General features: G+C 47.3%; 1 protein-coding gene across 1 annotated transcript in view; it reads left to right on the top strand.

Moving 5' to 3' along the window:
* The window catches only part of HFM1 (helicase for meiosis 1), a 2,166,952-nt gene that overhangs the window by 1,686,141 nt on the left and 465,750 nt on the right, over positions 1–15,061 (top strand). Inside the window, exon 22 of the mRNA XM_069233212.1 lies at positions 6,497–6,654. Coding sequence (XP_069089313.1) covers positions 6,497–6,654 — 158 coding nt within the window. The remainder of the gene's footprint in view (positions 1–6,496; positions 6,655–15,061) is intronic.

The raw sequence follows: 15,061 nt of genomic DNA, 5'->3' as shown, positions 1-15,061 counted from the left end.
AGGGGTCTGAGCAGATCTGTATAAATGCATCTCACTTAGACAGATAGTAAGAGGGATTCCGACCAGATGCTATCGATACTGCACATCGCCTTGACGCTGACCCAGTCTTCGTGTCCCTATGGAGTCTGAGCTAGAGACCTCATTCCACGGTAACAAGGGTTGGAGGGCTCTTCTCATGGACATGGCATTGGCAGATTAGGGTTAACACACCTAGCTCTCTTTTAGGTTAGAGATTAGGTACATGACATTAGGTTATTAGGACATATTTCATATATCATGTCATCTCATGTCATTGCAAGATGTTAGGGGCCTTTGTATTAATGACTCTTGTCTTTACCGTTTTGTTTCTTGCATTATTCATTATCCTAATCATTGCAGCCCATGCAACTTAACGTAGACTGCAGTTTTGTTAAATAAAACCAATTGAACCCTTACTGCATCTTTTTCATTGCCTGTGTTTGATTGAGACATGGTGTTCATGTGAGAAAGGGGTAATCTCAGTTTAACCGCAACTCTTCCTGAGATGTCATACTCTTGAGTCCTTGTGTAATGGCTGCCACAAATCACCTTTTACTGTTTGGGTTTTGGTGAGGTGCTGCTTGTGAGCCGGGAGGGTTGGGACAACAGTTGTGACTTGCTGTAGGACTGGCATAGTTGCCTACAAACATAAATACTGTCATCCAGCAGTCTTGCCTAGAGCATGGGTCAAACTACGACAGGGGCAAGCAGGGAGAAGTATAGGGGAAGCCATTCAGATCTCAATCCTACCACTCCTAGTCACCATTGTCTCTCAGACAATGCATTTTGCCTCCACACTGACACCAGTCCCAGCCCACCTCAGGCAGCATCTTGTTAAGTCACTGTTGCCACTGCTTTTCCTGCGAGACAGCGCACCACAGCAGCCCTGCCAAGCCTGTCAATAGACTGAGCCTCCACTCTAGTCAGAAGGCACTCTGTGCTCTTCTCTCCCTTTGCTCTCATTGCCCCACCTGGTATGGACAAGAGATCTGTTGGGATCTGGCCTCTATGTTCCCACGGGGGGTGCTGAGTCATGCCAGCTGTTCCCTTGCTTCTCTCTGTGCAATCCGCATTCACCTCACATGCTGCTTATGGGTCCCATCTGTCATTTTAAGGGGCAACAACATCTGCACCCCCACACCACCAGGGATCCATCGACTTTTACCAGGCGTAACCACCTGACTCATTCTGTTTCCTGTAGCTTTTGCTGGTGTGGCTGGCATGCCACCTACGTTCAATGCAGTCAAACTGCATCAACTGCACTGGTGCAGGCAGATATCCATGGCCGCTCCTGGTGGGTACTAAAGCCCCTTCACCCCCACACCTCATCTTAGGGCGGTCACTTCAATCCAAGGGGGCGACTTCCACCTACGCATACAGGCTTTGACAGCTGTATCAGCCCAGATGGCCCAGGGAATCACAGGTTGCTTCCTTTACGATCCTAGCGATATCTCACTTCTGAGGCTTTGCCTCACAGCCATTAGGCATTGGAAAAGTCCAACAGAAGCTTCTGAAGGGAGAATTATGATCTTGCTCTCACAGGATTATGCAGAATGTCTGGGCGGTGCGGAGCCTTAGCAAAGTGCAGCCACCATCTTAGGTGACTTAGACACAACTCCTAGATTCTGTTATTTATCCCCACCATGACCAGATAAATTCTTACCTCTCTGGTGTCTCCTGTGATATCACCCTGCCTTGTCACTATGCTGTTCAGTGATTCCTCCTGTTGCCCCTTCAACCTACCTGCATTCTCTAATGTTCCTGTATCTTTGGGGAGGGTCTCCACACACCCAGAGGGCATTTTCTTATGTAAGGAACATTTGGTAAGGTAATACTACTCACCAATATTGTATTGCTAAACACTTAACTACAACTTTATATGTGATTAAATTTGCCTTTATTGATTCTTCAGAGGCAGTACTACCCGCTACTCCATTTATATGTGAAGAATCTCTAGAAGACAGATGAGTACGACAGACGGGCAGGCTCCACTGAAAGTCCTGGCATGACACTGCAATTTCTCTTTCTCTTCTCTTACTTGCTTTCCTCTGTGGGGGAATTAGTAGCAGGTCTTCAGTCTCCCCCTTTATCAAGTCCTTCCATGTGCGAACAGGAGGATTATTTTTGGAGGCCACCCACATATGAGTTCTTAAAATTTCTGACACAAGAGTGATTTAGAGAGGGACAGTCAACTTTGGATCATTACTCTTTGTATGGCATATAGGTGGTCATTACAACCCTGGCGGACAGTGTTAAAGTGGCGGTAAGACCGCCAACAGGCCGGCAGAACTTTTTTGGGAATTATGACCGTGGCGGAAACCGGCAACTAAGACAGCCACTTTAACACTCCGACTGCCATGGCGGTACAAACAAACAGCTCGGCGGTCACCGCCAACAGACAGGTGGAAGACAATGTACCGCCCACACTATTATGACAGGCCAATCCGCCACCTTTTCTGGGGCGGATTCACCGCGGATAAAAACACGGCGGAAACAGGAATTTCGGAGGGAAACACTCACCTCTACACACTCCACGAGGAAGGAGGACACCATGGAGCCGGAACTCCAAATTCTCCCTGCGATAGTCTTCCTGCTCCTGTATCAGGAGCACCAATGCCGGCAGCGAAAACCACGGTGAGTACTGCACCTACGACACAGGGAAGGGGGAGGCAAAAAACAGGGACACACACACGCAACACCCCCACCCCCTCCCTCACCCACTACAACACACACACTAATGCATATTTATACATACAGGATATCATTCTGATGCTTTGGCCAGAAAAGCATATTGCAGTCCTGAAGGTTACATGCCTTTTAGGCGTGATGATTTCCTGCACCCTCCTGAGTACGTACATGCATGGGCGCTTATGAATGCTCTCTGCAAGCCGGATAATTGCCAGACACCATTGCAGTCTCCCAGAATGCTATGGCACACTTCACAGGGTTGATGGCAGAGAAGAACATGATTCAAGGGCTGTCCTTCTGTCCCACCCTGTCCATGGTTATGGTAGTGACAGATGCATTCATACTTGAGTAGGGTGCTCATCTAGAGGAATTTGAGATCAGAGACCTTTTGTCTCTAAAATAACAGGTACTTCACATCAACCTGCTCAAACTATGGGCATTTCAGCTGGTGCTCAGGCTTTTGCTGCAAGTCTGTACAGATCTTGAAAAACAGTCAAAACGCAATGTGGTATGTCAACAAACAGGGAGAACTGGGGGTCCCCACCACCAGAAGGCATTGAGACTCTGGACCTGGGCACACCAGCATAGAATTTAGCTAGTAACCAACCATCTTTGAACAACAGAGCCAACAGCCTCAGTTTCAGTCGGTGCCATCTTGGTGACCACAAGTGCGTCTCCATCCAGAAGTCGTTCGGGCCAAACTTGCCCAGTAAGTCACCTCTCAGATGGATCTCTTTGCCACTCACAGCAATCCCCATTTCCTGCAGTTATGCCCCCTCCAGTACCTATTGTGGGGAGCTTTGGGGAGCACGTATTCAATTGAAGTGGAACTCTCCACTTCACTTTGCATTTCCTCCCATATGCTTACTTCTGAGGTAGATTAGCTATGGCCTGGCCAGGGTTATCTTCCTCACCCAAGATTAGCTGAAGAAGATGTGGTATGCAGACATTCCTCCCTCTCACTTTGACGAGTGCTTCATCAACCCCTCATTGTGGACTTCCTCTCTGTCGGACAGGCAGGTTTTGGACTTCGACCCCCAGAGTGAGGCGGTCAATGTGATCCTAGCTTCTTGTCACCTGTTTATCAAGATTGTTTATTCTGGGAGGTGAGATAGATTTGTCACACAGTGTGCTGTACTACATGTGGACCCCTTGTGGTCTCTCTGTGTTTTTTTCTGGTTCTCCAATTTGCGCTCTTGATGGCTCAACAGGGTTGTCAAGGGATACCTAGTAGCTTTATTTTTTCTCTGCCCCCAGTCAGCCATTCCTCTTTAAGTCAACTGCAGTGATGAGAAATGGCAAACAGTTCCCTGCAGCTTCTTTTATCATGCTCCAGTGAGATCTGCGCCTGGTTTTCACCTTTTTGACAAGTGCTCTTTTCGAGCCCCTGTACAGATGTCGTTGGGGAGAGGGTGGTGATGTGTGCGTTTATGGGGGTGTGGTGGAGTGAAAGTGTGTATTGGACGGGGTGGGGGGTGCCTGAATCGGGGTGTGGTGGGGGTGTTTAAATCAGGGGTGGGGGGTGTTTGGATGGAGTGGGGTGGGGGTGTCAGGTGAGTGTTGGGGGGGTCGGGGAGCTGCATAAAGGTGACAGGGAAGGAATTCCCTGTCACCGGTAGCGCCTACCACCATGGTTCTCTTGTCATTGCTAATGCCATGGAAACCATGGCAATAGGCCGGCTCATAATGCCTCCAGCGGTACTCTATGGGCCGCAGGGTCAGAGATTGAAATCTCCGGCCTGGTGGCTCATACTGCCATGGCGGTATGAGTGGAGAAGTGGTGGATTGGCTGCAGCCAACCCACCACACTCATAATGTGCCACCAGCCTGTTGGCAGTAATACTACCACATTAACCCTGAGGGCCTATGTCTGATGACGAGCTATTTGATGGATACACCGTAAGCGACAAGGCCAAGGCAGTCCAGCAGAGAACTTTGAGCGACTGGATACTTTTGTGTTTAAAAAATGCTACACCCTTTCAAAGAAGGAACCGCCAGAGGGAATTCAGGGCCAATTCACCAGGGTAAAGTCCTCCACCTCGGCTTTGGCCAGGGGTGTTCCCATGGCTGAGCTGTGCTGGGTGGCAACATGTGTTTTCTTTCACACTTTTGAGAACCATTATTACATTGACTCAGAAATTAGAAGGGGTGTTTATTTTGTGGACTCATGCCTTGATGCTTTCTTCCTCTGATCATCCTTCAGACCCACCACCTTGGGAGGGTACTGTTTGGGAATCTATTCTAAGGGGGATGAAACTGCAAGTAGAAGTATCCATCAGAAGAAAATGTTACTTACCTTCGATAACAATATTTCTGATTGACACTCTCTCTACCTGCAGAGTCCTCACTGATACCACCCACCTACACATTATGAAAGTTGGTCGTATGCCCCAGTTAAAACTGCAGTATTTCACTGCCTCAATTGATGTCCTTTCCTCATCTCTGCCTCTAAGGATGCAGAAAAAACTGACAGGGAACTGATGTCAGGGCATTGGATTGGGCACTCTGTGACTCCAGTGATATCTCCATGGCATTCCTTCGGGTGCGTGGATTGAGCTAGAGCTCCCTACTGATGCAGGAAAGCTATGTCAGATGTTTCTAGATCCAGTCTGGCGCTTGGGATACTTAAAAGGTGATGACTTTGTAGGTAGCTATAGTATCAACCAGAAAGATATTTACCAAAGATAATTAACTTTTGCGTAAGATCCAACCTAGCAACAGCTTTAGCTGTTTATCAACCTCATCTAATTCCAACAATTCAGAAAAAAACTACACATACATACATAAGTAGCGGGTCTTTGGGTCAGTCCTCTTCACCCATTGGTCTGTTTATCTGTCATTAACATTTTGTTTCAACCCACTACAGCACACTTCCTGGGGTGATGGTCGAGCCCGCTCCAACCATTGGCTCTCTTCCACTGTAAGCGTTGCCATTTGTTTGATTATATGTGAACCTCCAACTAAAAAGAAATGCCTTTCAGTACTAAGATTGGTGGGCAAACATTCTACTACTGTGTTCCTTTCCTTTTCTATTTTGTCATTCTTGTGTGTGTAAACTTTCTCTCCAGGTTACAGTAATTCAACCTAGGTTGGGCACTTGCGACCAGAGCCTGCAGCCAGTGCTCCCATGGCTAGAAAATCCCCAACACCCAACCCCCTGTGGGTGGACAAGGCACAACATGCCCCTTCCCCAAGTTAGGTTTTTCTTAGGTTTGTTTCTGAAGGCTGTACTTCCCTGTGGGTTAAGGGCAGACATGTCATTACGTTGTGACAAAAAAAGGTTAGAAATTCACTGAAAAAACAAAGGTTCAAGTGGAGTTGTACATAAGAAATTTAGTAAGATGTTTACTTATTTTAAAAAACCTTTAAAATTCACTAACAAAACAAAAGTTAAAGTGGAGTTATACATAGGTCTTCCAATAATAATAAACTAAGTTTCAAGTGTGTGGATGGTCTCTGTGACTTTTTCTCTCCTGACTTTGTTGTGATGTACTTCTGAGTAAGAGACAGCCTGGTGGCTTTATGAACCTGGCTAAATCAATGATCTTATTGATACACTGTTATACAATAATTTCTTAATTGTATAGTAAAAGTTCAAACGTGCAATTGGTAAATGGGGTAAGAGCACATTTAAATTATAATGAGTTTCTCTTTTGCATTAAGAAATAATATGTATGATTTCAATAAATGAAAAGTATTAAAGCATCTGTACTTGAAGTTCAAATGGGTATTTCTGAACAAGACAATATTGTTTGTTAGTGAATCATGACTTTGTATTTTCATTTTAAAGATTGTGCGATATCACACAATTGTTGCGGAAATAGTAGTGACTGTAGTGTTGGAAAACTATGAAAATCTCCGTTTTAAGAGAACAGCTCCCGACTCCCATTACACTACGTTGGTCATAGGGAATGCTGATAACCAACTGATTTTCAAGCAAAGAATCCTGTAAGTACATTTATACCTCTTGTTTTACAATTTCCATATGAAACACGCATAAAAGAGAAGCAAAGTGAAAACATTACCAATTTTCTTATATGTCCTTGTTAGAAGTTGGGTCTCTAGTTGGCAAAGGTATGCACCCTGTCCAAGTAGGGAGCACAATCCTGGTCAGGGTAAGTCAGATACACAACCTAAATTAACATGTGCTCACCCTCTGGTAGCTTGGCACAGAGCAGTCAGGCTTAGCTTAAGTGGCATCTGTAAATATTTTGTGCAACACTTAAGTCCCAGTAATAAAGCGAAAACGCCACAAAAAGACTCTGCACCAGTTTAGAAGAGTAAGAATATTTTTATGAGTAAAACGAGACCAAAACAACAAAAAGTAGAAGCCGAGATATGATTTTTTTAAAGAATAACTGCAATATAGGGCTTATAAGTCAATAGAGCTTACAGGTCACTTAAGGTCACGCTAGACAGGAGTACATCTGAAGTTTATGCTGACCGTGATGGAGAGCAGGCTAGCTACAGGACCCATCGAGGGCCTGCTGAAAAGTACCTTGGATGGAGGGTCGCATTGGTGTGTAGGAGGCAGTGCAAAGGGGATGCATCAGTCCTGATCCGTGCAGTCTAGGGTATGCATTGTTATTGAGCTACGCAGTCATCAAAGAGATCCAATCAACTAATCTGCATTGAGCTTTGCAGAAAAACAGCTGCAGAGTCCCCTTTCCGGCCCAGGACTTGGTTGGCACCTCTTGGCAGGACAGGACTCACAATGGGCAGAGTCCAGCAGCTGAAGCAGAGTTGTAGGAAGTCTTTGATGGCCTTAAGACTTCAGAACATTAGTAAGCCAGCAAGCCCTGGAGTCACTTGGTTCTAGAGAAGATGTAGAGAGATAATTCCAATCCTTCTCACTCCCAGGCAAGAGGCAGCAGGCCAACACAGAAAAGCAGTTCAGCAGATTGGCTGTCCCTCCCAGCAGCATATCAGTCTTTCTCCCTGGCAGAATGTTCTCAGATCCAGTAGTGTATTGATTTGATGGGGTTTGGGGTCTAGTTCTTATACCCAGTTGAGACTTTGAAGTGAGTAAGATTTCAAAAAGAGGCCTTTGAAGTGCACAAGGTGTCTGCTCTAGCTTCCCTGGCTCCAGACACTCTACAGAGAGTTATGCAGTTCTTTGTGTGGGGACAGGCACAGCGCTATTGAAGTGCAAGTGTCACCCCCTCCCTCCATCCTAGTCCAGAATGGCTCATCAACCTGGTGATGGGCCATCAGGATGTAAATGTCATATGTTTCAAGGTAATTTCATTGTCAACCTAAGGGAGAGATATGCCATGCAGTAGTGAAAAACAAATGTAATAGTTTTTTTACTACGAGAACATGTTAAAAGTACATGTCCAACTTTGTAAATACACTGCACCCCGCCCCTGGGGCTGGCTAGGGCCTGCCTTATGGGTGACCTAGATGTAATAAAAAGGAGGGTTTGAGTCTGGCAAATGGGTGCACTTGCCAGGTTGAAATGGTAGTTTAAAACTGAACACACAGGCTCTGCAGTGGCAGGCCTGAGACATGTTTAAAGGGCTAATGTAGCGGGTAGCAAAATCAGTGCTGCTTGGCCACTAGTAGACTTTAATATACAGGCCCAGGGATTTACAAATAAATTAAAAATGGCAACTGTGTATAAGCCAATGTCACCATATTTAGAGTACAGAGCACCTGCATTTTAGCACTGGTTAGCAGTGGTAAAGTGTACAGAGTCCTAGGGCCAGGACAAATGAAGTCAGCAAAAAAGGAGATCAGAAGGCAAAACGTTAGGAGAACCCACGCCAAGGTCCAGTCCAGAAGACAGCAGAGTTGGTGTATGTTAACAAGGTTAGCCAGAACTTGCATATACTCCTCCATTTTTTCCCTTTCACACCTCTTGCATTGCCCTTTCTGGAGTCAGGGGATCATATAGTGCAGCACTGGATCAGAAAGTAAGCATAGCTTAGTAATTTCTACTCTTTGTCCATCCCCTCACCTCTCAGATGCAAATATGAGAGTCTTTTAAAAAAAAATATTTTTATTTGAATAAACAGCTGCTCATCACATAACAATTAACACCAAGTCATGTGCAGAATATAGTTATTCGACATAGTAGAGAGAAAAACATTTATCATTGCATCAACATTATAGGTTCACAAAATAGGGATGTAACCAGTCCCAACAGTCTACAATGCACAAAACTTTAATTACCTCTCAACTGCTTCTGAATGGTAGAATTGACGAAAAAGGGCCTAGTCCCCCCACCCTTTCCTGTTTCCATTGCAGGCCTCTATATTCCTTCCATGTAGTCCAGATTTTGTCGTACTTCCGGCACGTCTCAGATAGACCACCTGTTCTGCGCATTGGCACCAGTCCAAGTTGTTTTCCCAGACCTGAATCTCTGGAGGCCTGACCACCCCCGTGCTCCTGCTATATTTGTTTTGGCCACTCCTGTTGCTAGCATCAGCCACAGTCTCTGATAGCGTGGCCACCCTTCATTCCCAGACATGTGAAGTATTAGCCATCTGGCCTCCAGTGGGACAGTGAGGCTTGTTACATGGGTCATTATGCGAACCTCTAGTCTCCTGAAATGCTGTATGACAGGGCAGCTCCATAGGGTATGAAAAAAAGGGCCCACCATGCCACACCCTCTTCTACATAAATCAGACTTGCTGTTGCCCATGTGGTGCAGAAGTGATCTGGAGTAATATGATCTGTGAAGAATTCTAAGTTGTATTAGACAAAATCGAGCATGGATTTCCACCTCCCTAGGGCTCTGAAGGGCTTCCTGCCAGTCCTCTTCCTCTATCGCACCCAGGTCACCCGCCCACGCCTCTCGGAGAGATCACCAGGGATCTGGTGAGTTATTCAAAAGTTTCTTATAAGTCAGAGAGATTGCCTTCTCTGGCTTTGGGTCTAATAGTAACCGGTCCACTAATGGAGATGTCTCTGGAAGCCGGTTGCCCACCTGTACATGCTTCTTGAGTGCGTGGCCTAACTATATCCACTGAAAACTGACAGATGCCCCTATTGCATATTCCCTCTGCAAGTCCCCAAGAGAAATCAGTGCCCCATTCCTCCAAATGTCCCCCAAATGGTCAATACCTATTAGGCCCCATCAATAAAATCTCTTCATATTGCAGAGTTCACTGAGTTGGTCGCGAGACCAGAGAGGAGTCACACTTGTTAACTTACCCTCCTATCCTAAGAATTTGGTGGCCTCGATCCACGCCCTTACCGTCACCTACATATGGAATGGAAGCTGGCCCTCCCGCCTCCTAGTATAGAGCACAAAGAGGTGTCCTCCATCTCCCATGGCTGCCCTGTCAACGTTATAGGCAGGTTCCTCTCTGTCAGCAAATACCCATTCATTGACTGGGACTAACTCGGCCCCCCAGTAGTATGCGTGGCTGTCTGGAATCGCTAGACTCCCATCAAACACCCCTCTTAGGAGCTTACTCCTGGATATGCTGGGGCTGCTTCCATCTCACAGAAGAGTACGCAATTCACTACCAACCTGGGAAAAGAAGGTTGGTGGCACTTTTCAACTGTGTGTTCTGAAGCACATACAGGAGACGGGGAAGGGACATCATTTTGAAGAGGGCGACCCGGCCCATCAAAGAGAACTGGACCTTAATCCGGTACGAAACATCTTCGCGGAGGTGATCTAGTTCTGGATATAGGTTCTCCCTGAGGAATTCCTCCGGATTCCTTGTTACATATATTCCCAAATAAGAGAATCCCTACACAGCCAATGTAGCCATATATCTTGCAGGCAGGATCAGTTCCAGTTTATTTGTTATCCAGAATATTTTCCAAATAGATGGAAGATATGTAACAATCTATCTGTTGAGCGACGAGGTTTAGTGACATAGAGGAGGACATAATCTGCATAAAGTGATATTCTAGCCTCCCACCATCCCCCTTCTGGAATAGCCCATATGAGAGGGTCTTGCCACACCCAGGTGGCCAATGGCTCTCGTGCCAGGGCAAACAACCATGGGGACAGAGGGCAGCCCTGCCTTGTGCCCCTGTGGAGGGCAAAAAAGCGAGATGTCACCCCGTTGACTCTTACTCATGCTCGTGGCCCACTGTACAACAATTGGACCCATGCACAGAACTGAGGGACAAAGCCCAATCTGGTTAGGACTACGCTAAGGTATGTCCATTCAGTGCTGTCAAAGGCCATTTACGTATTGGGCGATAGTAGTACAGCTTCCTCCACCTCCAGGGCATCCGTTGCATGCAATAGCCCATACAGGTGCCTCAGTCTGGTATTCCTATAGGGCACGAAACCTGTTTGGTCACAATGGACCAAGTAGTCCATTACCGGTCGAAGCCTATTCACCAGTATTTTAGCCAGTACCTTAACCTCAAGGTTCTACAGTAATATGGGTCGATATGAGCTACATGCTGTGTGAGGCTTGCCTTCTTTATGTAGGACTACAATGGTTGCTATTTTTTTATACATCTGTAGTGTACCATCCATCTTGGCTGCCCGAAACTTTGCCAACATATGCGGCGCTACAATGTTTGCCATGCACTTGAAAGCCCTGTAGTATGCTGCCTGCCTGCCTCATCTCTTATCTCAGTCACCCAGTTTCTCCCTGTCCCTTTTTTCCAACCAGGCCATCAGCTTGTTTGCTTTGTCCCCCACTTCAAATAAGCACCTCTGTATGGCCAGTGCATGAGTGCGTGCCTTATTGTCTGCTAGAACGCTCAGCTCCTGTTGCTTAAATAACAGTTTGTAACATTGGTGTGGATCCTCAGAACCCCCGATAGTGTTTCTAATTTTATTTTAAGAATATCATTCTCAATCGCCTCATACTGAAGACTCCGCTCCTTTCTCAACCCCCCCATCAGCGCTTGAGCTTGCCCTCTGATGACCCCACCGATGGCCTCCCAGAGTACACCTGCGGAAGTCACAGTTCCCAGATTGTCAGAGAAATATCGCTCAGCTCCCTCATGTATCTTTTCGGGAAAAACGTTTTCCTTTAAGTACCAGGGGTCTATTCTGGCCACTAGTCCAGCATCTCTAATTGTGCCTAACGGAGCAGCCACCACCGAGGACTGATCCAATATGCTTTGCACCAGGTGTGTTACCTCCTGAAGGCGCCCAGTCAATGAGTGATTAAGTATGAACAGGTAGTCGAGACGTGAGAAGCTGCTGTGAGTCACAGATAACAACGTAAATTGCCTCTCATGTGGGTTGTGTGCCCTCCACGGGTCTAGCTGGCCAAATGAGGCAGGCTAAAACTGGGTCCCAAGTATCATTCATGTCCCCCTCAAGTATAAGGGTGCCAGGAGGCAAGATGAGTAATAGGGCCCAGAGTGCCGGCGGGGTATTCGAATGCAGCTTCGGAGGCACATTTACAGAGCAGAGATTTAGAGTCCAGCATTCCAGGTGCCGGTCTGTGCAACAAACTGGACCAATGCATCCGTCCACATAGGACCTGGGACAAAAGGTGTAGCTTTCTTGAGTAAGATACCCATTCCCCTAGAACGGGAGGTTGAATCCAGCATGTGCCACCAGAGTGTAACCCATTCGATCTAAAGCCCTATGTTGGTTGCCCTTAAGATGGGTTTCTTGTATAAGAACCATGTCTGGTGCATGTCGGGGAAGGAATTGTAGGGCCAATTTTCATTTAATTTTATTGCCTAGGCCATTGACGTTCCATGTCATGACCTTCAGGAGCAGAGGCTTAACGGTCATCATAATGTACCTGAGTGTGTTGTGGGGCCTGTGAGTGCCTGATGTAATGAGCCATCCACACTCTTCCCCTCCTCTCTTGGTTCTCTCTTCCTTGGGTTAGGTGTTGTGAGCAGAACTTAAAAAGTACGCTAAAGGACCTCAAACATCTAGGCTATTGAACACCCAAACTCCATCCCTCCCTCCCTGCTACCCTACGCAGTAGGCTTAAAACTGCCCAACCTCCCAACTTGCAGAGTGTCGGTCGCCCAAACTGTAATGTTAAATGTGGTATGAGTTGGCTGGCTCCGCCCAGATGGATCAAATTATGCAGAGAATGTGTCCATCCCTTTTTAAAAAATGTATAGGTCATGAAGCATCCTACTGAATACCTTTAAGGTTGAAGTCACCCACATCTACGCTCCCTGGAGAAGGGTTAAGCTCTACGCATTACTCAGGGCACATCTTGCCCTCTTCCTGGCTCCGTTCCTCCCCACCCCCCCATAAACCATATGTTCTACCTTGGCGGTGGATGGGCGAGTCTACCCCCCTGGAGGTGAAGTCTGTGCAATTCAAGGATCACACTTTTTATTTTGCCACAGTGACAGAGTGGTCTGGATCACACTCAAGATGATGTCAGTTCATTGCATCTTCAGGTGCCCTCTTGTCTCTCCCTTTCTGGCCTGCTGCCCTGCTGGGCGGCAGCCCTCAATCCAGTCCCAGGCCTCCGCCAGTGTGGCAAAGTGCCAGGATTTGCCCTCTGCTAGCAAACAAAGCTTTGCAGGGAAAAGCATCATTCGCTGTTTCTGTACCTGAAGTGTAAAGTTGGGGAAGAACCATATGAGGCCATTGTCGAAGTGCAGATCACCATGTGTGTGGGTAGCTTGCAGTATAGCGTCACGATCTCTATGAATAAAAATGTGTACTATAATTGTTCTTGGGGAAGACCCAGGCTTTGGCTGTGGGATCAGCACCCTATTTGCCCGTTCCACAAAAAAAAAAAAAGAAAGACGCTTTGGACGAAGGGTGTTGAATATAAGGTCTTCGAAAAAGAGATCCACACTAAGCTCCTCTGCCCCTTCTGGGACCCGGCCACTCTGATGTTAATTCTACTTGCCCTACCTTCCTGGTCTTCCAGACTGGCAACAATCCCCAAGTTTCTTCTAGTCTCTTAGAAGTGGACGGTAGCGCCTGAATATTGGTCTCAGCTGTCGACACCTTGTTGGACATTTTTTGAAAGTCCGCTTGCATGAAGGAGACATCAGCCGTCACTGCATCAAGCTTGGGCTCCAGCGCTCAAGTCTGAGATTGCCATCATGATGGCTCTCAGAGAAGGCTCTGCCACCTCTGGTGTAGCCACTTCCAGCCCATTGGATGGAAGGTGCTGTTTATGTACTGCGTATTTGTCTATTTTATTAGATTGCGTAGGGACCAAGCCTTTTGGTTTCATATTGACAATCAGTAGGGTGCCACGGTCCTGAGTGGGGGAACAGGGAGCCTTCAACCCCACATCCACTCGCGACCAGCACCTCCCCTTGTCTCTGTGAGGATCTTCACCTCTCCCCTTGTGAGCCCCTTCTCTCAGGTTCCTCCATTCCCCCTCTGCTCACCCAGGCCCAAAATGGAGCCTTGTGTAGAACTGTAACTTCCGGCCCCAAATGAATCGGACCCACCAAGACTGAACCGGGGGGCTCCCCCTTGCAGCAATGAGTTTAAATTCCTTGCCCAACAAAGAGAGGGCACCCTGTCACGTTAGACCGCCCCCCCACTGCCAGAAACCCGCCAGGTGGGCAGAAGAGATCTGGCCCCTCCTAACTCCCCCCGGGAGCACCTGTCCAAGTTCTGACCTTCTCTCTTTGTGGCCTGCTCTCCCGCTCACATGCGTTCCAGGTTGGGGAGGATGGACGATCCTTCCCTCAAGCCTCTCTGTCTGATGCCAGCGGGCTGCGTCCCTGGCCCTAGGCCCTCGGGCTCTGCCGCACTCCACCGCGCCCCAGCAAAAGGTCCCTAGCAACATCCACCACTCTCCGCATCCGCAATTCCTCGGCTACCCAATGGCCCCGTCAGTGCCCCCCAATTTAGAGGATCGAATCTACTTCATCACAGCCGCAGGCCGCCCAGCCGTCCGGTTTACAGGCACACAGCCTCTCACCTGGATATGGCGGCCTGCGGCCCTTGCGGCTGCCGTCAGATTTACAGGGCTAGTTCTGGCGACAAACGTCTCTCTGCCTTCAGTGGGTCGCCATGTTCATGCCGCTTTGCTTGCAGCAGAGGATGCTGCCAGATTTGGACAGATGATGGGATAAACCTTTTAGAGGCCTGGGAGCACTGTTAAGTGATGGCCATCTTAGCGTGAGCTTAGCCACGCCCCACCAAATATGAGATTATTGAGGGGCAATGGGTGGTACAGGAGGCCCTCAGTGTGCTGTTATTGAAAGTGAACGAATGTGTGATGTTACTTGTGCTTCCTGTGACACTGGTTCAGCTACATATATGAAGAGGCTGCTGATTTGGAAGACATTTTTTAACATTCAAATGTGTATTTTTCTCCTTTGTGTGAATTTTTCTCCATGCTATCCCTAAGGTCTGTGGGATTTTGAAATTGCCAAATCTGCTTTTAAATTGCTCTGCAGCATTCAAAGTCAGTATCATTTAACATGTTAAAGATAATCTAACAAGCTTTTATGAAACCGACAAGTCACA

Source organism: Pleurodeles waltl, chromosome 4_2 (assembly GCF_031143425.1).
Source record: "Pleurodeles waltl isolate 20211129_DDA chromosome 4_2, aPleWal1.hap1.20221129, whole genome shotgun sequence".
In the NCBI taxonomy this organism is placed as follows: Eukaryota; Metazoa; Chordata; class Amphibia; order Caudata; family Salamandridae; genus Pleurodeles; species Pleurodeles waltl.
Note: the sequence above shows the minus strand (reverse complement) of the source record. Positions and strands in the feature narration are given on the sequence as shown.